We start from the raw sequence: 25,370 nt of genomic DNA, 5'->3' as shown, positions 1-25,370 counted from the left end.
GTTTGAAATAAAATTTAAAATGCAAATACATGTTAGGAACTATGCTTAGTAAACCACGGGATCTCTAGCTCCTGTTTTTCCTCTTTTATTGATTCAGTGTTTGGATCTACCACTTGATTCAGTTGTGTTGGTGGAGGGTTTTTTTGGTGGGGAGCAGGGAGGTAGTTGGCCATACCACACAGCGTGTGAGATCTGGGTTCTCTTACCAGGGATCAAACCCATGCCTCTGGCAGTGGAAGCACAGTCTTAACCACTGGACCTTCAGTGAACCAAGGAAGCCCCTGATTCAGCACTTGGATCTGTTGCCTACTTTGTCCTTGATCCCTCCATCTTTCCTTTCTATTGACTGGAAAATCCTCATTCTGCCTTTACTCAATAGCCACCAACAAATATTTTGAATCCAAATCTGAACACTGGCCAACTTCAGAGATTCAGAGGTATGAAATTTACAAAAAGAGGGTTTTTTAAAGATAAATCCAGATCTTGAAATAATATTTGAGTAGGGAAACCCAAAAAGAGAACTTTGTTGGACATCCTTTGTCTAAAGTGGTGTTATTCAAACAATGGTCCTTAGACCAGAAACATCAGCACCACCCCAGAACTCGTTAGAAATGCAGAATCTCAACGCCTCCACCCCAGATCTACTGAATCAGAATCTGCATTTCAACAAAATCATCAGGTGCTTTGTATGTACATTAACTTCTGAGAGGCACTGACCTGAAACTTGCTTATCATGTCGCTTCTAACAGGCAGCCATATTTTTGAAAAGTATTCTCAACCACAGACCACAAGGCTCCTCCATTGTAATCTGTGGCTAATTACATACACTAGAGAAATTTGGTAAAGATTTAATTTATATATTAGAGCAGACGCAAAGATATAGATATATAGAGAGACATATCTATATCTACTTACAGATGTATCCATATATAGATAAACTTGTACTTATACAAGAGAAGTTATAGCTAGAGAGCTCCAGCACCCCACCCTGGAAATTTCACTTATTATATACCCCATGGGGAGAAGTTTGAAAGCTTCTGCCCCAGGATAGTGATAATACCAAGTGTATTAGCAGACTCCCACAAAGCCCAACGATTTAAGCCCCACTTCCCTTGTGGCTCAGCTGGTAAAGAGTCTTCCTGCAATGCGGGAGACCTGGGTTCCATCCCTGGGTTGGAAAGATCCCTTGGAGAAGGAAAAGGCTACCCACTCCAGTATTCTGGCCTGGAGAATTCCATGGACTGTATAGCCTATGGGGTCACAAAGAGTCAGACACGACTGAGCGACTTTCACTTTCACTTCCTTCATAAAGTATTTCTCGGATCACTTCAAGACTCTGATCTACTCTTCATGTTTAACACCCATAGCACATCTTGTGGAGAAGGCAATGGCACCCCACTCCAGTACTCTTGCCTGGAAAATCCCATGGACGGAGGAGCCTGGTAGGCTGCAGTCCATGGCATCGCTAAGAGTCGAATACGACTGAGCGACTTCACTTTGACTTTTCACTTTCATGCATTGGAGAAGGAAATGGCAACCCACTCCAGTATTCTTACCTAGAGAATCCCAGGGATGGGGGAGCCTGGTGGGCTGCCGTCTATGGGGTAGCACAGGGTCGGACGTGACTGAAGCGACTTAGCAGCAACAATAGCAGCAGCACATCTTATCATGGCAGCCATTCAGCCTGACTTACGTGCCCGTCCACATCACTTGTCTCTCTGGAAAAATTCTAAGGTTTTCATTCTTCACAGCATGAAACACAAGACCTTGCACCAATCAGGGTGCTCAAAAATATTTGTTAATAGATGCTTCAAAAATCAACAGCAATCCAGAACAGAGTCCAAAAAAGAGAGATTTAACAAGCACCATAATTATCTTGCATTGACCAAATAATGACTCAAATGATATAAATGGAAACAACAAAGACCACTTAGTAAACAGGGTACTGGATGTTTTCATTTGTGAGTTCTTTTCTCTCTCTTCAGAGATAAAGTTACACAAAATTAATTAACAAGCAAGCACAATATGCTAGTTATTTAACATGCATTTTCTTATTTAAACTTTCCATAACAGCCTTGTCTATGGAAACTGATATTATTATTCCCATTTTATATATGAGACTATTTAAATTCCAAGACATTAAATAAATTGCCCAAGGTCAATAGTAAAATGCAACCACCCTGTGTGGCCAGAGGATCTTATCTATCCCTCAATGAAGAATCCACTTGTGTTGATCTATGACATCAGTTTAATTTGTTGTTGCTTTCCTTGCCCTTTGCAACAGGCTCTATTGTTTGTTGGCATTTGTTCAAAAGATGAAAATTCATTTTAACATCATTTTCAAGAAGATGTAATTATTTAGGAAAAATCTGCCAAAAATATAGGCATGCACCACAGTCCAGCACTTGATTAAAAGCATCAGGAATGTACCCCTATTATGAATTAATTGTATTCTTCCACATTAGCGTGAACTATTCCATTTATTTGTATGTTGGTCTGGAGTACTTTCCATTTTGACCTAGAAATAAGCAGATCATCATTTACTCATTTTCTTTAGATTTCCGTTGCTGATAGCAACCTTGAATCACAAGGTTGAACAAATGCTGCATTTTACCTGAGTGGTTTGTAATTTTGAACTTTGAGTTCAAGTTCAGTGGGAATTCTTTATCTACAGAAGTTATTCCTATCTTGGGTTGTAGAGACTCCAAATAGTCTGAACTTGCTGTGCCTCTGCTCTGAGACTCTTAGGTTTTATTAATTTTTGAACAATTTTTAAAAAATATTTTATTTATTTGGCTGTGTTGGGTCTTAGTTGCAACATGCAAGATCTGGTTCCCTGACCAGGGATGGAATCCAGGCCCCCCAGCACTGGAAGCTCAGGGGCTTCGCCAATGGATCCCCGAGAAGTCTCAATTTTTGAACAGTTATTTCTTTGTTTTATTGACACTGAGTACCCTTGAACAGGGGTAATGTGAATTTGGAAATTTCTCTCACTACTGTGCTGGTCTGGGTTATTGATTCCTTGTTGCTGACATTTTTCCTCCATTTAGCCCCATGAATCACTAGCTTCTTCAACTTGTCCCCAAGATTACAGATTGTGTTTTATGAGTCCTCATTTCAAGTGTGGAGACTCCAGGCTTTCTGCAGGGACTTTAGTTTCAGCACTTCAACATCCCAAGTTCTTAGGCCTTCTCCCCGTCGCCTTAGAACATGAAACCACCCAAAATAGCCAATCTACTTTGCCATCCATGAGCCTTTTGGCTTTGAGTTCCTCGGTATCCCCATGACTTTGGGGTTTCCTTTTCTCATATGAGAAATCATTTACAAATTTAAATAAATGAATACACTCTGTTTCATTTAGCATTTCCCTTTTTTTGGAGCAGAAAAAGGAATTGCTCCACCATTTTTACTCAAAGTCCCATTGTAACTTATTCTACAAAAATTTAGAGGAAAACAAATAAACACAACCAAGAATGATTGGGATATATAATGTAGTCCCATTTTCCCATATCCCATTTTCTGTCTATCCTCTGATAACCTGACTGACCTCACTCTGTAATTTTTATGTGATTCTGTTATTTCTATTCTTGGTCAAAGTACAAATTCATGAGATTATTCTAAAAATAAGACAAAACTTTGCAAGGTTGTTCAGACTGATTTTGAAACCATCCACTCTGAGTATGTACTTTTTTATACTTTTGTTTTTGATAGCCTCTTTGCTAATTAACTGAAGACATTAACGTTAAAATACCATAGTCTCTGTAATAATTTTTCATCAGGTTTTCCTATTCAGTCATCCACATTCACATCCACATTTGTGTTTTTCTATTTTGTATTTTTAAATATATATTAAATTTTGTTTTTCCTTTATAATGTTATTTTGTGCTAAAAATAAATATTCACATTATCATAAATGAGAAGTAAAAAATAAAAATATTCATAATCCCACCACAGTTTATATATCAGGATTTCTTTTCAAAATCATTCTATATTCTTAGAATATATTCTCATAACCACAGTACATATACTCCTGTATGTCGACTTTCTTCATTTATCACAGTAACATAATTATATATCCCTGTTTTCAGGAAAATTTATTGGTTTACATTTATTGGATAAATTATATTTCTTTAAGTGGAAGCCTTCTGTTGTATTTTACACAGATTCTAAGTTTCATTGATTTTTATTTGCTTGTTTACTTGTTTTATCATTTTCCTAACTTTTAGCATTAAATTTCAAAATACTTTGAACAAGATAATTATAGTACCATATTACTGTATCTATTTCCTAAAGGCCAGAGATATTTTTAAAAGGTAAAAAGGCTTTGAGCACTTAAATGTTTAAAATATAGCAGATGCTCTCAAAGAAAGAAAAAATGAAATAATCTAAAATGTCTAATGAGAAAACAAACTAAAACAATGACCTTATGTATGTATCAAAGCAACACAACTGTGCAAAGAATATAATTGTTTCAAGTGAATTTAGGAGTAATGTAATTACATTCTTCATGGGATTTATTCTGTGGAAGAAAAAAAAAGAACTTCAAAAAAGTTACAAGTTTCACTTGGTCATTTTATTAGGTCAGTTCAGTCTCTCAGTCGTATCCGACTCTTTGCGACCCCATGAACCGCAGCACACCAGGCCTCCTTGGTCCATCACCAACTCCTGGAGTTCACCCAAACTCAGGTCCATCAAGTCGGTGATGCCATCCAGCCATCTCATCCTCTGTCGTCCCCTTCTCCTCCTGCCCCGAATCCCTCCCAGCATCAGAGTCTTTTCCAATGAGTCACTCTTCGCATCAGGTGGCCAAAGTACTGGAGTTTCAGCTTTAGCATCAGTCCTTCCAAAGAACACCCAGGGCTGATCTCCTTTAGGATGGACTTTAGGGCAGTCCAAGGGACTCTCAAGAGTCTTCTCCAACACCACAGTTCAAAAGCATCAATTCTTTGGTGCTCAGCCTTCTTCACAGTCCAACTCTCATATCCATACATGACCACTGGAAAAACCATAGCCTTGACAAGATGGACCTTTGTTGGCAAAGTAATGTCTCTGCTTTTGAATATGCTATCTAGGTTGGTCATAACTTTCCTTCCAAGGCTGCAGTCACCATCTGCAGTGATTTTGGAGCCCAAAAAAATAAAGTCTGACACTGTTTCCACTGTTCCCCATCTATTTCCCATGAAGTGATGGGACCAGATGCCATGATCTTAGTTTTCTGAATGTTGAGCTTTAAGCCAACTTTTTCACTGTCCACTTTCACTTTCATCAAGAGGCTTTTTAGTTCCTCTTCACTTTCTGCCATAAGGGTGGTGTCATCTGCATATCTGAGGTGATTGATATTTCTCCCGGCAATCTTGATTCCAGCTTGTCCTGCTTCGAGCCCAGCATTTCCCATGATGTACTCTGCATGTAAGTTAAATAAGCAGGGTGACAAAATACAGCCTTGATGTACTCCTTTTCCTATTTGGAAGCAGTCTGTTGTTCCATGTCCAGTTCTAACTGTTGCTTCCTGACCTGCATACAAATTTCTCAAGAGGCAGGTCAGGTGGTCTGGTGTTCCCATCTCTTTCAGAATTTTCCACAGTTTATTGTGATCCACACAGTTGAAGGCTTTGGCATAGTCAGTAAAGTAGAAATAGAGGTTTTTCTGGAACTCTCTTGCTTTTTCGATGATCCAGAGGATGTTGGCAATATGATCTCTGGTTCCTCTGCCTTTTCTAAAACCAGCTTGAACATTGGAAGTTCACGGTTCATGTATTGCTGAAGCCTGGCTTCGAGAATTTTGAGCATTACTTTACTAGCGTGTGAGATGACTGCAATTATGCCATAGTCTGAACATTCCTTGGCATTGCCTTTCTTTGGAATTGGAATGAAAACTGACCTTTTCCAGTCCTGTGGCCACTGCTGAGTTTTCCAAATTTGCTGGCATATTGAGTGCAGCACTTTCACAGCATCATCTTCCAGGATTTGAAATAGCTCAACTGGAATTCCATCACCTCCACTAACTTTGTTCCTAGTGATGCTTTCTAAGGCCCACTTGACTTCACATTCCAAGATGTCCGGCTCTAGGTGAGTGATCACACCATTGTGATTATCTGGGTCATGAAGCTCTTTTTTGTACAGTTCTTCTCTGTATTCTTGCCACCTCTTCTTAATATCTTCTGCTTCTGTTAGGTCCATACCATTTTGTCCTTTATCAAGCCCATCTGACAGAATGTGGTCCACTGGATAAGGGAATGGCAAACCACTTCAGTATTCTTGCCTTGAGAACCCCATGAACAGTATGAAAAGGCAAAATGATAGGACACTGAAAGAGGAACTCCCCAGATTGGTAAGTGCCCAATATGCTACTGGAGATCAGTGGAGAAATAACTCCAGAAAGAATGAAGGGATGGAGCCAAAGCAAAAAGAATACCCAGTTGTGGATGTGACTCGTAATAGAAGCAAGGTCTGATGCTGTAAAGAGCAATATTGCATAGGAACCTGGAATGTTAGGTCCATGAATCAAGGCAAATTGGAAGTGGTCAAACAGGAGATGGCAAGAGTGAACGTCAACATTCTAGGAATCAGCAAACTAAAATGGACTGGAATGGGTGAATTTAACTCAGATGACCATTATATCTACTACTGTGGGCAGGAATCCCTTAGAAGAAATGGAGTAGCCATCATGGTCAACAAAAGAGTCCAAAATGCAGTACTTGGATGCAATCTCAAAAATGACAGAATGATCTCTGTTCGTTTCCAAGGCAAACCATTCAATATCATGGTAACTCAAGCCTATGCCCCAACCAGTAACACTGAAGAAGCTGAAGTTGAACGGTTCTATGAAGACCTACAAGACCTTATAGAACTAACACGCAAAAAAGATGTCCTTTTCATTATAGGGGACTGAAATGCAAAAGTAGGAAGTCAGGAAACACCTGGAGTAACAGGCAAATTTGGCCTTGGAGTACAGAATGAAGTAGGGCAAAGGTGAATAGAGTTTTGCCAAGAGAATGCACTGGTCATAGTAAACACCCTCTTCCAACAACACAAGACTCTTCACATGGACATAACCAGATGGTCAACACCGAAATCAGATTGATTATATTCTTTGCAGCCAAAGATGGAGAAGCTCTATACATTCAGCAAAAACAAGACTGGGAGCTGACTGTGGCTCAGATCATGAACTCCTTATTGCCAAATTTAGACTTAAATTGCAGAAAGTAGGGAAAACCACTAGACCATTCAGGTATGACCTAAATCAAATCCCTTATGATTATACAGTGGAAGTGAGAAATAGATTTAAGGGACTAGATCTGACAGACAGAATGCCTGATGAACTATGGACAGAGGTTCGTGACATTGTACAGGAGACAGGGATCAAGACCATTCCCAAGAAAAAGAAATGCAAAAAAGCAAAATGGCTGTCTGAGGAGGCCTTACAAATAGCTGCGAAAAGAAGAGAAGCAAAAAGCAAAGGAGACAAGGAAAGATATAAGCATCTGAATGCAGAGTTTCAAAGAATACCAAGGAGAGATAAGAAAGCCTTCCTCAGTGATCCATGCAAAGAAATAGAGGAAAACAACAGAATTGGAAAGACTAGAGATCTCTTCAAGAAAATTAGAGATACCAAGGGAATATTTCATGCAAAGATGGTCATTTTGTTGATAGATCATAATTTTCTATTTCAGTGTATTGCATGCAAATCAAGTAAGTAAATAGCTTAATGTTATCAGAAAGCCAAATACACAAACAAAGTACAAAATTTTAAAACCACAAATAAAAAAACCAAAGTTAAGAAAAAACTCTATTATGTGACATTTAAATTTGAAATATGTACTAATGATTTTTTCAAAATACGCATTCTGTCCCCTGAGATGGCCTAAACACAGCGACAGTCCAGTCGCAGTCAATGTTTTAGCACCCAGAGCTTGGCTTACCTTCTGCACAGGCTCCTTCGAAAAGTGCCTGATATCAGGTCTGAGGCAAGGAAAATACACAGGATGTCCAAGGTACCTTGTTAAACCTCAAAAATCAGCAAGTGCTCAAAAACTAAGAGGGGAGGGTGTATGGCAAAAGCACCCACGAGGCAGCCTGAAAGGAGCCCCCTGATCACATATGACAGAATGTGAGCTTCGGAAAGAATGATGACTGCAACTGATTTGGACAACAGGAATTAAAATATCATCTCCTGTTATTTTCAAAGGAAGAAAAGAAAAAGAAAACAGTTGCCATCTTTTGAAATAATTATTGTTCCAACTCCTTAACCACAATATATGTAATTAAACAAAAATCATTAAAAGATTGTCCTGCCTTTTGAGGAGGAATTATAGTTCATCTCCACGTCTTCCTTACAGAAAAATGCTAGGTAAATAAGGAAGAGTTTACCTCCAAAGAGATAAGCAAGACTCATCACATTCATGAAAGGGTTCGAAGGAAATTTTACGTGGATAGAGTTTTACCCCTCAGAATAAGTGTTGATTTCAAAAGAAAAAACATTAGACAAAGTTGAGGTCTGTTAGTTACTACTTTTAGCCAAGGGATCAGTCTTAAAACCAGATAATGCAACCACCTGGCACTCTGTGCCCTGAGGCAATGCAGACATATTGGGCTGGACAAAAAGCTCACCCAGCTGTATATAAAACAGGTAATTAGTGGAGCCTGCTGTATAACCCAGGGAACCTGGCCGGCCCTCTGTGATGACCTGGCGGGGGTGGGACGGGGAGGGGGTTAGTGGGAAGGCTCAAGAGGGAGGCTCGATGAAGTTACAACCGATTTGCTTTGTTTTACCCCGGAGGATAACACATTTGTGAAGCAATTACCCTCCAATTAAAAAAAAATTTTTAAATAAGTTCTTTTAGGCTTTTCTGCCTAAATGAACTTTTTGGCCAACCCCAAAAAGAGTTCCTACTAACTGTTCTTGCCCAAACAAATGTTTAACCTCCGTCTAACCAAGTCTAGATTCTTACTTCCAGTTTACAGAGAATTTAGGGTTTCTAGGATCAACTTAAATGACACCATAAGGAAATAATCAGACAAATTCCAAATGTGGGAATTCCACAAGGAAGTTGAATAGGGTTCTTCAAAGAAATCTAAAGTCATAAAAAAAAAGTAAAACAATAAATAATTCAAGTGCTAAGAATGAGAAAGACATAACAATCAAATGCAAAAATGAACTTTGAATTTTAGTTAAAAAAAAAAAACTAGAAAAAACTAGGAAGAGTAATGGGAAAATTGAACATGGTTGGGTGTTAGCTAATACTAAGCAATTATTAATTTATTTAAATGATTAAGGTATTGCCACTAGGTAGGAAAATTGTCTTTATTTTTAAGGGTGAAGTGCCTTGATGTCTGAAATTTATTTTCAAATGGTTCACTCCAAAATATAATGATAAACAATGACAATACACAGGTGGCAAAAATTTATTGAGGGTTTTTTTCTGGGTGTTCACTGCTGTTATCTTAGCTGTTATTTTTTCAGTTTTTGGCTCTACAGTGCTGCAGTAAGTAGGACAAGGCAATGGCACCCCACTCCAGTACTCTTGCCTGGAAAATCCCATGGACAGAGGAGCCTGGTAGGCTGCAGTCCATGGGGGGTCGCTAAGAGTCAGACACGACTGAGCGACTTCACTTTCACTTTTTACTTTCATGCATTGGAGAAGGAAATGGCAACCCACTCCAGTGTTCTTGCCTGGAGAATCCCAGGGACGGGGGAGCCTGGGGGTCGCACAGAGTCGGACAGGACTGAAGCAACTTAGCAGCAGCAGCTGCTGCAGTAAGTATGTTAGTGTTTCCATCCTTACCAGTTAGTATTTCTATTTCTCTGGGCCAGATTCCCAAACGTGGAGTGCTGAGTCGAGAGCTATGTACCTTTTCCTTTTTATAAATATAATCAGATTATTGTCTAATGTTTGAAAGTGTCAGTTACCCACTAGATGTTATTGCTTATCTCAAAAAAAAAAAGTTTTTTTACCAGTATAATGCCCTTTAAAAAGGCATTAGGCTATGGCACATCCCTGATTGCTAGTGAGAGTGAACGTCTTCTCATATGTATATTGAATATTTGCTTTTCTTCTCCTATGAACTGCTTGGGTTTTGCCCATTTTCCAGAAAAGGCTATTTTCACTTAGATAAATATACCTATAATACTTGTAGCTTATGATTTTTCTCTCTTGCTTAAAATGTCTCTATGTGTACATGAGTGCTAAGTCGCTTCAGTTGTGTCTGACTCTTTGCAGCACTATGGACTGTAGCCCGCCAGGCTCCTCTGTCCATGGGATTCTCCAGGCAAGAATACTGGAGTGGCTTTTCATGCCCTCCTCCAGGGGATTTTCCTGACCCAGGGATTGAACCCATATCTCCTGTGGCTCCCGAATTGCAGGCAGATTCTTTACTACTGAGCCACCTCTGAAGCCCCATGGTTATACAATTATTTCCCTAAGTCTTCTCTGCAAATTCTTATTGCTTTATGTTTTATGTTAAGGTCTTTGATATACTTCATTGGGTAAAATGACTTGAGTTGGACTTGAGGTCAAATTGTGACTATCTTCTTAATATCTGTGAATTGTTTGTAGCATTTTTTTAAGCTTCAGTAGTTCTTCTGTCTTCATTATCCCACTGTAGCTCATTATTCTCTGATTTTGTTTCCTTAAAAAATTGGTTTTGATTATATCACTTTAATAACTCAGTCATCTGGCTTATTTTTTATTTATAACACATTTATGCTATACTGAGTGTTTGAATTCATTTGTAAACGAATCTTTAAGAGTAACTTTGCTTTCTCCTTGGTTTTCACTTATATTTATGTATCTAAAAACCTTGCTTAACTAATCAGATCTCTATTTCTTAAGGCAGCTGAAAATAATACCAGAGACAGAAGAGCTCTGAGTTAAAAAATGTTGGACAATATAATCAGGGAGCACTGAACACATTTGAACTTGACTGTGTTGCCTTTTCCTGCTTAACTTTCCAGAGTTCACAGAAGCAATGAGTGGGCAACATCTTTTGAAAAATCAAGTTAACTAAGAAATTTAGAAATTGAGTCTAGCTAGTCAAATTGGCGGAGAAGGCAATGGCACCCCACTCCAGTACTTTTGCCTGGAAAATCCCATGGACGGAGGAGCCTGGTAGGCTGCAGTCCATGGGGTCGTGAAGAGTCGGACACCACTGAGCGACTTCACTTTCACTTTTCACTTTCATGCATTGGAGAAGGAAATGGCAACCCACTCCAGTGTTCTTGCCTGGAGAAGCCCAGGCACAAAGGAGCCTGGTGGGCTGCCGTCTATGGGGTCTCATAGAGTTGGACACGACTGAAGTGACTTAGCAGCAGCAGCAGCAGTCAAATTGGAGAACTCAGTCTATAAAACAAACTCTGACTATGCTTTTATGTATTAATATCTGAGTATAATGTAACAATTTGCCTTAAAATTGGAGATTAAATTCGACAGTGTTCTTCCCTGTTTTTTCCCATTTTCTAGAAATAGATCTTACAAACCTAAGGTCAAGGGAGCTCATGTTTACTAATATAGACAAGCTCCAAGGTATATCCTGCAAAATCAACCTTCTCATGACGATGTGTCTGTTCTGCGGTGATTTTTCCCTCAACAATGTGTTTAGAGGTCATAACAATAGAAAGATGGCACCAATTGAATAAAATTGTGTGTGATTCATGGATTTCCCCCCACTATATGTTATTGTCATAATACTGTTGATCTAACAAATAACCATGAAACTTTAAGTGCATAAAGCAAGCACTTCCTGAGCTCATGAGTCTGTGAACTGGCACAGCAGTTCTAATCTGGGCCAGCTGATCCCAGTAGCCTGGCTCTAGTCTCTGTTTGGCTGAGGGGTCAGTTAAGGGCTGGTTGGTTTATAATAGCTCCACTTTTATGTCTGGTGTTTGAAGTGATGGGAAAGAGTATAACTGGGCCATGTGTCTCCTCCTCCCGCAGGGTAGCTTGCGCTTCTTCACACAACACCTGAATAAGCTTCCAGCAGTGAGAGTGGAAACACACAAAGCTTTTTGAGGTCTAGGCTCAGAACTGCATACTGTATCTCTGGCTTATTCTACTGGACAAAGCAAATCACAAAGCCCCCCCAGACTCAGGAAAATGAAAAATACACCCCACTTTTGGTGGGAAGAGCTGCAAAGGTTATGACTACAAGGAGGGGTGAAGAATTGCTGCCCATTTGTACAGTCCATCTATGCAGAACACAAAGCTTGAGTTGCACAGAATTGAAGCTCGCTGTATTTGAGTACATGAACCATAAGGTGGCAATTAGATGGGAGATCATCCCCCTGGACACGAGCAGAGAGTAATCAAGAGTAAATGGTGGTGGTCAGTGGAGCTCACAATTGTAGGGAGAAAAAATGAAGAGGGATCCAAACTGAAATTCCACAGTGGGACCCAAACTCTCAGGTCCTCTGATCTCAGTCACATTTAAGTCTGTGAGGAGGGAAGTTAGAAACTCTCCACAATAGGACTCATGAGTGTGAACTGAATTGATTGCCAGTAATAAAAACTCAGGAGATCTTACATGAAAATTTGCATGTCTGACTTCTCTTGAAAATTAGAATCTGGCAAGCTTCTGTCTGAGCGAGGGTCTGGCACCCCTGTTAGATCTTTTAGACTGGTGTGTCCTCCCCAATGCCCACTTCCTTGCACACAGCCCACTTCTCTTTTTTTCCTGACTTGCCTTTTCCCCCGAACACCTGACTTTGCAACCCTTGGACCAGAATAGCTCTAGATTCCTCATCAATGGGGCTTTTAGGAAACAGAGCCAGATCCTGCACTACATAGTTTTCATGTTTTCTTACAATGAATAAGTGTTCCATTTACAAGAAAAATAAAAAAAGAAAAGCTCTAAGTTGGAATTCAATAATAAATGCACTTTTGTAATTCACTAATAAATAAGACTTTTTAAAGAGTGAAATATATGGTAATTTAATGTACATTTAATTTAGCTTATAAATTAATCGTTTGGATTTATTACAATAGTTTAGAGCATAATAAACCCATAATAAACTAACCCATGATAAAAGGAGGAATCTACCAAAATTATAGTTTAGCCACAATTGGATCAATTTTTAAATTTAAAAAATTACAATTAGATTATTATTATTATCATGATATTGTGATTTATAATAAGGAATATGCATTTGGTCTTCATCCCAGTTCCTGGCACAGAACTCCTGAAATCCTTGGAATTCCTAAGTATTAAAAGCAATAAAGGTGTCTTTTGTCATGTTGCTGCTGTTGCTGCTACTGTTAAGTCACTTCAGTCGTGTCCGACTCTGTGCGACCCCATAGACGGCAGCCCACCAGGCTCCCCCATCCCTGGGATTCTCCAGGCAAGAACACTGGAGTGGGTTGCCATTTCCTTCTCCAATGCATGAAAGTAAAAAGTGAAAGTGAAGTCGCTCAGTCGTGTCTGACTCTTAGCGACCCCATGGACTGCAGCCTACCAGGATCCCCCGTCCATGGGATTTTCCAGGCAAGAGTACTAGAGTGGGTTGCCATTGCCTTCTCCTTCTGTTATGTTAGGGAGGTGATTTAGGGGAGGCACCTAAGGATGGGACTGGTTATCAGGGGAACCATTCTAGTGATTGGAGAGTTGATACTTTCAGGTACTTCCTCTCAACCTGTGGAGAGAGAAGAGGGTCTGGAGATGGAGTTCAGTCACCAAAGGCAAGGAGTGACATCAGTCATGACTACATAGGAAACCTCCACAAACCCAAAGGACTGGGTTCAGAGCTCTTCAGGTTGGTGAACAGGTGGAGACTGGGCAGAGGGGCCCACCTGGGAAGGTCACGCAAGTTCTGTGCCTTTTTCCCATACCTTGTTCTGTACATCTGGCTGTTCTTGAGTTAAATCACTTTATAATAAACCGATGATCTAGTAAGTAAAATGTTTCACTAAGTTCTCAAAGAAACAGATCCCAGTGAGGGGCTTCTGGGAGCCTCCAAACTAGAGCAGGTCAGGCAGAAGTACAGGTGGCAACCTGGACTTAAGATCCGCATTAAAGTTGGGTGGGGGTGAGGGCAGGGCACAGTCTTGTGGACTGAGCCCCTAAACTGTGTGATCTGACTCTATCTCCAGGTAAATCATGTCAGAACTGAGTTTAATTGTAGGACACCCAGCTGGTCACAGAGGATTGCTTGGTGGTGTGAGAAAAAATAGCCACATATCTGAACTGGGTACAAAATCATAATTATTAAATTAGATTATTAAAATATTATTAGAAAATGTTAGTTTAAATGTTTATTTGGCATTTTCTCACATTTCATTTTTTTTTCATAAATTAAAAAAAGTAACAGCCTACCAGGCACCATGCGGTCTTGTCTACCAGTCATCTAAGAGAAATTGGTTGCTAGGTCAGGTACAATATATTTATAGCTGAAGGCTGCCCAAACTAACCTAAATGAAATCTGCTGTTTCTTAAATACAGGGCTCCATGCTTTCCTCCTTTTCCCTACATTCCTTGGAAGCAAAACTTTAATTGTCCATGTTGCTGAACTAAAACTGAGGCAAATCCATGATGAGGTCAGGATGGAGGTAAATGGAAAACATCAGACACCACACTGAGATTTCACTTATGCCTGAGTGGGACAGTGTAAAAACCCAACCTGGGGAGGAACTGGCCATGGTCTTGCGTCTGATCCTCCCATGGTTTGTCCCCTGACCCTGAGGGTGCAGCTGTCTGTGAAGGTGACTTGACCATCATGGCAGTGTGACCCTCAGGGCCCTGTGGGTATCACTGTCATAGCACGCTTCCTTCCTGGCTGATTGGAATTCATATGCCAGCAAAACATATTCATAAATGCCCGACATTTAATATTTGAGGAGAATAGGGAACTTTCAATACTCAGGCCAAGCAATTTTATTACGTACTTTTTGATATGAAAAGGAAAAAAAAAGGTCATTTAAATATATCCACAATTCAAGACTCTTGGGGCCTCTTGTTTTTCAAAATTCATAAATTTGCTGATTTTAGAAAGAGAATATGATGCATATACCATAAGCATGATATACCCCAAGGGGGCCTGGGTCACCCTCATAATCAAGCAAATTAATATAGCTACAGTACCATGTATGGATATTCACATGAAGTGGGATTAAACAATGATTACGAATAGCCTTATGATTATAAATACCCTTACAATTATAAAGTAGAAGTGACAAATAGAATCAAGGGATTCGATCTGATAGACAGAGTGCCTGAAGAACTATGGATGGTGTTTCGTGACATCAGAACAGGAAGTGGTGATCAAAACCATCCCCAAGAAAAAAAATGCAAAAAGGCAAAATGGTTGTCTGAGGAGGCCTTCCAAATAGCTGAGAAGAAAAGCAAAAGGCTAAGGAGAAAAAGAAAGGTATATCCATCTGAATGCAGAGTTCCAAAGAATAGCAAGGAGAGATAAGAAAGCCTTCCTAAGTGATCAGTGCAAAGAAAGAGAGGGAAACAATAGAATGGGACAGGCTAGAGATCTCTTCAAGAAAATTAGAGATACCAAGGGAACATTTCATACAAAGATGGGCACAATAAAGGACAGAAATGGATGGACATAAAAGATGCAGAAGATATTAAAAAGAGGTGGTAGAAGAACTATACCAAAAAAGATCTTAATGACCCAGATAACCATGATGGTGTGCTCACTTATGTAGAGCCAGACATCCTGGAGTTCGAAGTCAGTGGGCCTTAGGAAGAATCACTACAAACAAAAATACTGGAGGTGATAGAATTCTGGTTGAGCTATTTCAAATCCTAAAAGATGATGCTGTAAAAGTGCTGCACTCAGTTCAGTTCAATTGAGTTGCTCAGTAGTGTCTGACTTTTTGTGACCTCTTGGACTACAGCACGTCGGGCTTCCCTGTTCATCACCAAGGCCCGGAACTTGCTCAAACTCATGTCCATCAAGTTGGTGATGCCATCCAACCACCTTATCCTCTGTCATCCCCTTCTCCTCCCTCCTTCAATCTTTCCCAGCATCAGTGTCTTATCCAATGAGTCAGTTCTTTGCAACAGGTGGCCAAACTATTGGAGCTTCAGCTTCAGCATCAGTCTTCTCAATGAATATTCAGGACTGATTTCCTTTAGGATTGACTGGTTTGATCTCTTTGCAGTCCAAGGGACTCTCAAAAGTCTTCTCCAACACTATAGTTAAAGCATCAATTCTTTGGCAATCGGCTTTCTTTACAGTCCAACTCTCACATCCATACATAATTACTGGAAAAACCATAGCTTTGACTAGATGGACCTTTGTCAGCAAAGTAACGTCTCTGCTTTTTAATATGCTGTCTAGATTGGTCACAGCTTTTCTTGCAAGCAGCAAGCATCTTACAATTTCATGGCTGCAGTTACCATCTACAGTGCTTTTGGAGCCCCCCAAAATAAAGTCTGTCACTGTTTCCATTGTTTCTCCAACTATTTCCCATGAAGTGATGGGACCAGATGCCATGATCTTAGTTTTCTGAATGTTGAGTTTTAAGCCAGCTTTTTCACTCTCCTCTTTTACTTTCATCAAGAGGCTTTTTAGTTCCTCTTCACTTTCTGCCATAAGGGTGCTGTCATCTGCATATGTGAGGTTATTGGTATTTTTCCCAGCAATCTTGATTCCAGCTTGTGCTATATCCAGCCCAGCATTTCCCATGATGTACTCTGCATATAACTTAAATAAGAAGGCTGACAATATACAGCCTTGTTGTACTCCTTTCCTGATTTGGAACCAGTCTGTTGTTCCAGGTCCAGTTCTAACTGTTGCTTCTTGACCTGCATACAGATTTCTCAGGAGGCACGTCAGGTGGTCTGGTAGTCCCATCTCTTTTAGAATTTTCCATAGTTTCTTGTGATCCACACAGTCAAAGGCTTTGGCATAGTCAATAAAGCAGAAGTAAATGTTTTTCTGGAATTCTTTTGCTTTTTTCTATGATACAACAGATGTTGGCAATTTGATCTCTGGTCCCTCTACCTTTTCTAAATCCAGCTTGAACATCTGGAAGTTCTTGGTTCATGTACTGTTGAAGCCACACTTGGAGAATTTTGAGCATTATTTTGCTAGCATGTGAGATGAGTGCAATTGTGCAGTAGTTTGAACATTTCTTTGGCACTGGCTTTCTATGGGATTGGAATGAAATTGACCTTTTCCAGTCCTGTGGCCACTACTGAGTTTTCTAAATTTGCTGGCATATTGAGTGCAGCACTTTCACAGCATCGTCTTTTAGTACTTGAAATAGCTCAAGTAGAATTCCATCACCTCCACTAGCTTTGTTCATAGTGATGCTTCCTAAGACCCACTTGACTTCAGACTCCAGGAAGTCTGGCTCTAGGTGAGTGATCACACCATCGTGATTATCTGGGTCGTGAAGATCTTTTTTGTACAGTTTTTCTGTGTATGCTTGCCACCTCTTCTTAATATCTTTTGCTTCTGTTAGGTCCATACCGGTTCTGTCCTTTATTGTGCCCATCTTTGCATGAAATGTTCCCTTGGTATCTCTAATTTTCTTGAAGGGATCTCTAGACTTTCCCATTCTATTGTTTTCCTTTATTTCTTTTATGTTGATCATCGAGGAAGGCTTTCTTATCTCTCCTTGCTATTCTTTGGAACTCTGAATTCAGATGGATATATCTTTCCTTTTCTCCTTTGCCTTTAGCTCCTCTTCTCTTCTCAGCTATTTGTAAGGCCTCCTCAGACAGCCATTTTGTCTTTTTTGCATTTCTTTTTTTGGGGATGGTCTTGTTCACTGCCTCCTGTACAATGTCATGAACTCCATCCATAGTTCTTCAGGCACTCTGTCTATCAGATCTAATCCCTTGAATCTATTTGTTACTTCCACTGTATAATCGTAAAGGATTTGATTTAGGCCATACCTGAATGCACTCAATATTGCAGCAAATTTGAAAAACTCAGCAGTGGCCACAGGAGTTGAGAGGTCAGTTTTCATTTCAGTCCCCAAAAAAGGCAATGCCAAAGAATGTTCAAACTACCACACAATTGCATTCATCTCACAAGTTAGGGGTCACAAAGAGTCGGACACAACTGAGCGACTAACACACACTTCACACGTTGGTAAAGTAATGCTCAAAATTCTCCAAGCCAGGCTTCAAGAGTACATGAACCGTGAACCTCCAGATGTTCAAGATGGATTTAGAAAAGGCAGAGGAACCAGAGATCAAACTGCTAACATCTGCTAGATGATCAAAAAAGCAAGAGAATTCCAGAAACATATCTACTTCTGCTTTATTGACTATGCCAAAGCCTTTGACTGTGCAGATCACAACAAACTATGGAAAATTCTAAAAGAGATGTGAATACCAGACCACTTTACCTACCTCCTGAGAAATCTGTATGCAGACCAAGAAGCAACAATTAGAACTGGACATAGAACAACAGACTGGTTCCAAATTGGGAAAGAAGTATGACAAGGCTGTATATTGTCACCCTGCTTATTTAACTTATATGCAGAGTACATCATGCAAAATGCTGGGCTGGATAAAGCACAAGCCAGAATCAAAATTGCCAGGAGAAATATCAGTAACTTCAGATATGCAGATGACACCACCCTTATGGGAGAAAGCAAAGAAGAACTGAAGAGCCTCTTGATGAAAGTGAAAGTGGAGAGTGAAAAAGCTGACTTAAAACTCAACATTCAAAAAATGAAGATAATGGCATCTGGTCCCATCACTTCATGGGAAATAGATGGCAAAACAATGGAAATAGTGTCAGACTTTATTTCCCTGGGCTCCAAAATCACTGCAGATGGTGACTGCAGCCATGAAATTAAAAGACGCTTGCTCCTTGGAAGGAAGGTTATGACCAACCTAGACAGCGTATTAAAAAGCAAAGACATTACTTTGCCAACAAAGGACCATCTAGTCAAGGCTATGGTTTTTCCAGTAATCATGATTGGATGGGCAGGTGTGCTGCAGTTTTGGGGATCACATGAGTCGGACATGACTGAGCAACTGAACTCAACTGAATGTACGGATGTGAGACGTGGACCTTAAAGAAAACTGCACCAAAGAACTGATGCTTTTGAACTGTGGAGTTGGAGAAGACTATCTGGGAGTCCCTTGGATTGCAAGGAGATGAAACTAGTCAATAATAAAGGAAATCAGTCCTGAATATTCTTTGGAAGGACTGATGTTGAAGCTGAAGCTCCAATACTTTGACCACCTGATGCGAAGTGCCAACTCATTGGAAAAGACCCTGATGCTGGGAAAGATTGAAGGCAGGAGAAGAAGGGGATGACAGAGTATGAGATGGTTGGATGGCATCACCAACTTGATGACCATGAGTTTGAGCAAGCTCTGGGCATTGGTGATGGACAGGGAAGCCTGGTGTGCTGTAGTCCATGGAGTTGCAAAGAGTCAGACACGCCTGTGCGACTGGACTGAACTGATAAATAGGCTTATATCAATTAGTGTCACAAAGACCATTTTGTGACAAATTTTTAAGCTTCTTAATTATAGAACCTCGGAGATTTTAGAATTGCAGATAAGGGATTACTGATCAGTATTAAATAACAAAGTTCGGCCATACTTCCCTGGCATAGAAGCAAGGAGAAAAAGCAAGTGAACTAAAGGGGATGTTTCAAGCTGCTGGTGCTGTCCAGAATGTGGGTGAGAAAAGGGAATCAGGACATGGTGGGGCAGGTACCCTGAGGACTGTCTGTGCCCTCAGTGTTCCTCGGCATTCAGACTGCCCTGAAGTTGCAGATGGAAGACATACAGCCAAGTCAAGACCAAAGCAAAACTGGGAGCTCAGAGTAGAACCAGGACAGGAAGATCATCAGGGTGTCTGAATCAGGGACCAATCAGCCACATCCACATGGGAATTACCCGTGAGTTGCTGAGAAATGCAAGATCTTGGGCATTTAGAAAAAGCATTTGGTCTCACATGCGGCTTCTAAGATTAAGCCCCCTGCTTACCATTCAATAAATAAAGAGAATTCTATTCAAGATTCTGGGTTTCAATTGAACTCTGCTCAGCAGAGCTTCCCAGCAGGCAGCACGCACCTCCCCTCACCCCATTTCAGCCAGACTCCAGGCTTTTACCTGTTTTATGGCTGAGGCCACCGTACGTCTGCATTTGAAGAAAAGTTCTATAATTTTGAAATACCGAAAGTTGTCCAGAACATTAAACAGATAAATCTGAAGGAAGTTTAAAATTCAACAGAAACAGTTTACAAGGCAAATAAAAATTAGAATTAAAAAAGGAATCAGAATAAAGAGATGTTAAAAGAAGTCACTATAAAGTTCAAGTTGGTTGCCTAACTATGCCGGGTTTGTGAAACGCACTGAGCTCCTGTTTAGTAGAAGTGTTGGCTCCCCAGCCTCTGGGTGAGGCTGCACATCATAAAGCCCACTCCTTGACCATCTGTCGACTCCAGTGGACTCCTTGGCTCTCACAGCCTGACTTCTGGCTGACTTTGCACCCCCAGCTATCAGGAGTTGCCAGTCTCTAAATTTAAGAACTTCACATCATGGCAGATTACTTCTGTAAACTTTTTCAGCAGACCCACCTCTGCATGTATGTATTTATATTAAATAAATGGCCTTTAACTTTATTTTGCCACACATAACTCAGAATTGACTTTTAGGTAAGGACAAATGACATGTCCAACTCCCCTCGGATTTACATCTTCTCTGTAAGTAACCAGTTGTTATTGTTGTTGCTCAGTTGCTAAGTCATGGCCAACTCATTGCAACCCCATGGACTGCAGCACGCCAGGCTTCCCTGTCCTTCACTATCTCCTGGAGTTTGCTCAAACTCATGTCCACTGAGTCAGTGATGCCATCAACTATCTCACCCTCTATCACCCACTTCTGCCATCAATCTTTCCCAGCATCAGGGTATTTTCCAATGAGTTGGGCCTTCACATCAAGTGGCCAAAGTATTGGAGCTTCAGCTTCAGCATCAGTCCTTCCAGTGAATATTCAGGACTGATGTCCTTTAGGATTAGCTGGTCTGATCTCCTTTCAGTCCAAGGGACTCTCAAGAGTCTTCTCCAACACCACAGTTTGAAAGCATCAGTTCTTCATTGCTCAGCTTTCTTTATGGTCCACCTTTCACATCCATACATGACTACTGGATAAACCATAGCTTTGACTGGACAGACCTTTGTCAGCAAAGTGATGTACCTGCTTTTTAATACACTATCTAGGTTTGTCATCGCTTTTCTTGCAAGGAACAAGCATCTTTTAATTCATGGCTGCAGTCACCATCTGCAGTGATTTTGGAGCCCAAGAAAATAAAATCTGTTACTGTTCTCAGTTTTTCCTCTTCTATTTGCTATGAAGTGATGGAACTGGTTGCCATGATCTTCATTTTTTGATTGTTGAGTTTTAAGCCAGCTTTTTCACCCTCTCCTTGCACCCTCATCAAGAAGCTCTTTAGTTCCTCTTCACTCTCTTCCATTAAAGTGGTATCATCTACATATCTGAGGTTGTTGGTATTTCTCCCTGGAAATCTTGGTTCCAGCTTGTGATTCATCCAGTCCAGCATTTCACATGCTGTAATCTGCATAGAATTTAGACAAGTGGGGTGACAATACAAAGCCGTGACATACTCCTTTCCCAGTTTTGAACCAGGCCATTGTTCCATGTCTGGTTCTAACTGTTGCCTCTTGACCTGCATACGGGTTTCTCAGGAGACAGGTAAGGTGGTCTGGTATTTCCATCCTTGAAGAATTTTCCGTAGTAGGGACCAGTGGATGACATTAAAATTAATTGATTCCTCCGCAGTCTTTGTCCATCTCTCAAGGAGCTCCTCCATGGGTGTTCATAGAAACCTAAATGACATAAAATCACCCTCTGTCTCTTGCTGTCTCCCAGCTACAGGTGGAACTGGAGCAGGAATACCAAGACAAGTTCAAAAGGCTGCCCCTGGAGATTTTGGAATTTGTGCAGGAAGCCATGAAAGGGAAGATTAGTGAAGACAGCAATCACAGCTCTGCCCCTCCCCTGATGACCTCAGACTCTGGAAAACTAAACCAGAAGCCTCCTTCCAGTGAAGAATTGGAAGGAGAAAACCCAGGAAAAGAGTTTGATACCCCTCTGTGATCATTCCTGCCAGGCCTTCAGAACACGCATTGTCGCTCCAGCTCCATCAAACTCTCTCTTCTTACAAAGATCACTGCCCAGGAGCATCTTCCTGAGAGGCATCCCTTAGATTAAAATCCACCTGGAGGGAGAGTTCCAGAAGGATCCATGCAGCTTCCTGTGCCCAAGCTCCATGTGTCATGTGGAAACTACTGCAGATCTGCTAGTAAAGAGTGCATGTATGTGGGCTTCTGGTTTTCTTTCTAATAGTACATTCAAAGCAGGTAACTTCCAGGCTCAATGGAACATTTAATGAAGGATAGTGTCTTCTTTGAAGAAAAGCAAGCTCATGTTTTTATTTGAAGCTCTGGTGTAAAGTATGTCAAAGTAATAGAAATAGTTGAGAAATGCATAGCATTATTTAACACTATTGCACAGCCAACTTTGAGCTTTTTTTTCCCCTAACTGCCCCTCAGCTACCATATCTTTGGGTTAACATGCGTATTAAATTGTTTCATCCTTTGCTTTGCAAGCACTGGTGGCTTGCTGTTTGCTGATTTGTTTATCATAGAGGCATCAATGTACTTGTTGCTGACACGGCTTTATTGGATACCACAGTGACTTAATATGCTGGCTTTCTGCCTTCATGTTCAGTGAAGCCATCTCCAGACTTGACAACATGGCTTGTACATTTGGCTGCATAAGCAAGGTGGCTGCACACTTCCAGGCAGTGTGCTATCTGAGTCAACTATTGCACTCAGAGTCTGGGTATTCATTGGTCCTTGGCCTAAAATCATTAAAAAAAAAACTGCAAAGATCTGTTCAGTTGAATAAAACTCATTGAGCCAATGTCTGTTGAGCAGAGATTCAATCAGAGTGAACAGGTTCCAGCAGTCATTTTGCTGTCTGACTTCTTTATGGTTCCTTTATTTTAATACAGAGATAAAGATTGAATATTTATCTAGAGACTACACAGACCTACATATAAATGTTACAAGTTAATCTCCATGTATATATATATGCACTCAGCCATATAAGTGCATACACAGCACACACACATTCATATGAGTTTGGATATGAGTTTCTTAATTGGCAATGACCCAAATCTCTTCCACAAGACTTAAAACCAAATTCAACATAGAGAAGAAAACGGTCAAACATATAGATTATATGGAAATTAAATTGTGTCAAAATTCTAAGAAACAGTTGACAGATTCTGATGCAAGTTGAGGTAGATTGAAAACTTAGAATATGGTTTTGATGTGTATTTTGCAAGATCAAAAACTGGATTTTAAGTATTTTAAGCTTGTTTTAATGGTAAGAATATACAAAAATATATAGGACAGCAATATGGAAATGTATTAGTATTTTCCATAACTTTTATGTCTGACAGATTTCAATTTATTTCTCACATTAAAAAATCTTTCATTATATATTTGCTATGTACATTTAATTCACTTAACTGTTTTTTAATTAAGTTCCTATGTTAAGTGGTGTAAGAGAAACAAATTATATTATAATAAAATGGATCTAAAACATTATTGAAAGGTCTTAAGAGAGAATAATTATATAGAGGAAAATATAATTAAGAGAGTAACACAAGTAGCATTGAAGTTAAAGCCCTGAAGCAAGATGCTCAGTTTTATTTTACTTTAAAAAAACCTGCCTGATTGTAGCTTAGCAAAACATTTTAAAACACAAAAGCTAGTTGTGTCCTGAAAATTGTGTTTCAAGAATTTCATATTTTTATGAAAATTATTCTATTTAACTTTAAGCAATAACTAGGGATCACGATTAAGTTTTAATCAAAATGAAGGCTTAGTTTAAACATTAGGAAAGAGTATTTGATTAAAAAAAACACATCTAGGGAGACACAAGGGGAAAAAAATCCCATCCCCTTTGGAGATGATTATATTTTGATCTAAAGGATTTGGGGTGTTAATTAGACACTTAATAAAGCTTCACTTCTACTGAATGAGAACACTTTTGTACATCATTCAACTTTTGCACTTTGAAAGAAAGGCATTAATCATAAGGAAGCAAGAATGGTCAAAATAGAATGCTGCATTTTTATAAACAAAATTACAGACTGTATAAAATTGCAGAAGAATGAACTAACAATAGCATTAATAACCAAAACACACAGTGGTGATTATTACAGAACGTCATATCACATTTTAGTCCAGAGATAGACTGAAGTTGAATAACCTTGACTTACACAAAACTGTTTAGTAGTTGGATTCCATTATCTTAGTGACTGTAACCATTTTGCAATACGTTTGTATTTGGCCATTTCCTGTAATCACATTTTTAAATCTGTACAGTAACACTTTTTGCAGTTGTGGGGCTAGTGTGTAACACTGTCCATCTTGCATCATTGAAACTACTACAGTGATACTATCATTTAATAATATTAATATTACTTGAACTAGAGTAAGATAAAGAAAAAGGGTCTATATGGTGTGCAGTTTGTGCCTTTCTGTATTTGCCTTGTTCCTTGTTGAATGTGTGAAATTCTGTACTGTGGTTTTCCTATAATAGAGAGTAGAACTGTGTATTAAATTAGACTGTGCCCCTCTGATCCTTTACACTACTGAGAATAGCGTGGTTTTGGCCGTGTAAACCAATTTTCAAAGTTCTAATGACATGCCATGTGGTTTTGGTTTTTAACAGTTCATTATAACATTTCAGTATCACCATACATTAATTAATACTCCTGTGATAGATAAGCAGTCATTAAATAATTCCAAAAGAAAGGGCCATTGCTTGCATTACTTTGAATTTAATGTTGCGCTTGTGCACTGTATAAATATTGTTTGTGATGGATTGGACATTGTGACTTTTGCCTTTTCAGAAGAAAAAAAAAGATAGGACAAAATATTTGAAGCTCTTAAAATGTACATATTTTGGTTCTTCTATCTCAAATTATTTAAAATGCATAATTCACATTTTTGTAATAATTCTATGCAATTTTGTGGCATGATGTTTCTTCCACTTGTAATTTTATGTGCTTTCATCACAAATCCAAAGGAAACAATAAAAATTTCTTAACACAACCCAGCTATTATTTCGTGGTGTTGGGAGCAAGCTTCTTTTGATGGGCAGGAAGGTGGGAGCAGCTCTGATGCCAGTTTTTAGGGCCATAATGCCCACCCTCATGGGGCGCTTTAGTGCCTGTGCAGGAAATCCAGAGGCTGCAGTGCCTGTGCTCAAGGGCCCGGCTGCCAGCACTCCGCCAGTCCACCCCTCCATCCGGAGTGGCATTGAACTTGCCAGTTGCTCCTGTATTCAGGACTCTCCCTTATTCCCTTCCTTCTTCGACCAAAGGTAAGGAAGGCGAAACTGTC

General features: G+C 39.8%; 1 protein-coding gene across 2 annotated transcripts in view; it reads left to right on the top strand.

Moving 5' to 3' along the window:
* Window positions 1–25,079, top strand: part of PLCB1 (phospholipase C beta 1) — an 863,757-nt gene extending 838,678 nt beyond the window's left edge. For both annotated transcript variants that reach the window (XM_086335157.1, XM_086335158.1), the window contains one exon: window positions 21,817–25,079. In XM_086335157.1, the coding sequence (XP_086191283.1) occupies window positions 21,817–22,044 (228 nt within the window). In that variant the 3' untranslated portion in view covers window positions 22,045–25,079. The remainder of the gene's footprint in view (window positions 1–21,816) is intronic.
* Window positions 25,080–25,370: the final 291 nt, after the last annotated feature.

This window comes from Bos grunniens, chromosome 13 (assembly GCF_055505025.1).
Source record: "Bos grunniens cultivar Pamir isolate PY7600 chromosome 13, Bosgru_T2T1.0, whole genome shotgun sequence".
In the NCBI taxonomy this organism is placed as follows: Eukaryota; Metazoa; Chordata; class Mammalia; order Artiodactyla; family Bovidae; genus Bos; species Bos grunniens.
The sequence above is the reverse complement of the archived record's forward strand: the minus strand, read 5'-3'. Positions and strand labels throughout refer to the sequence as shown.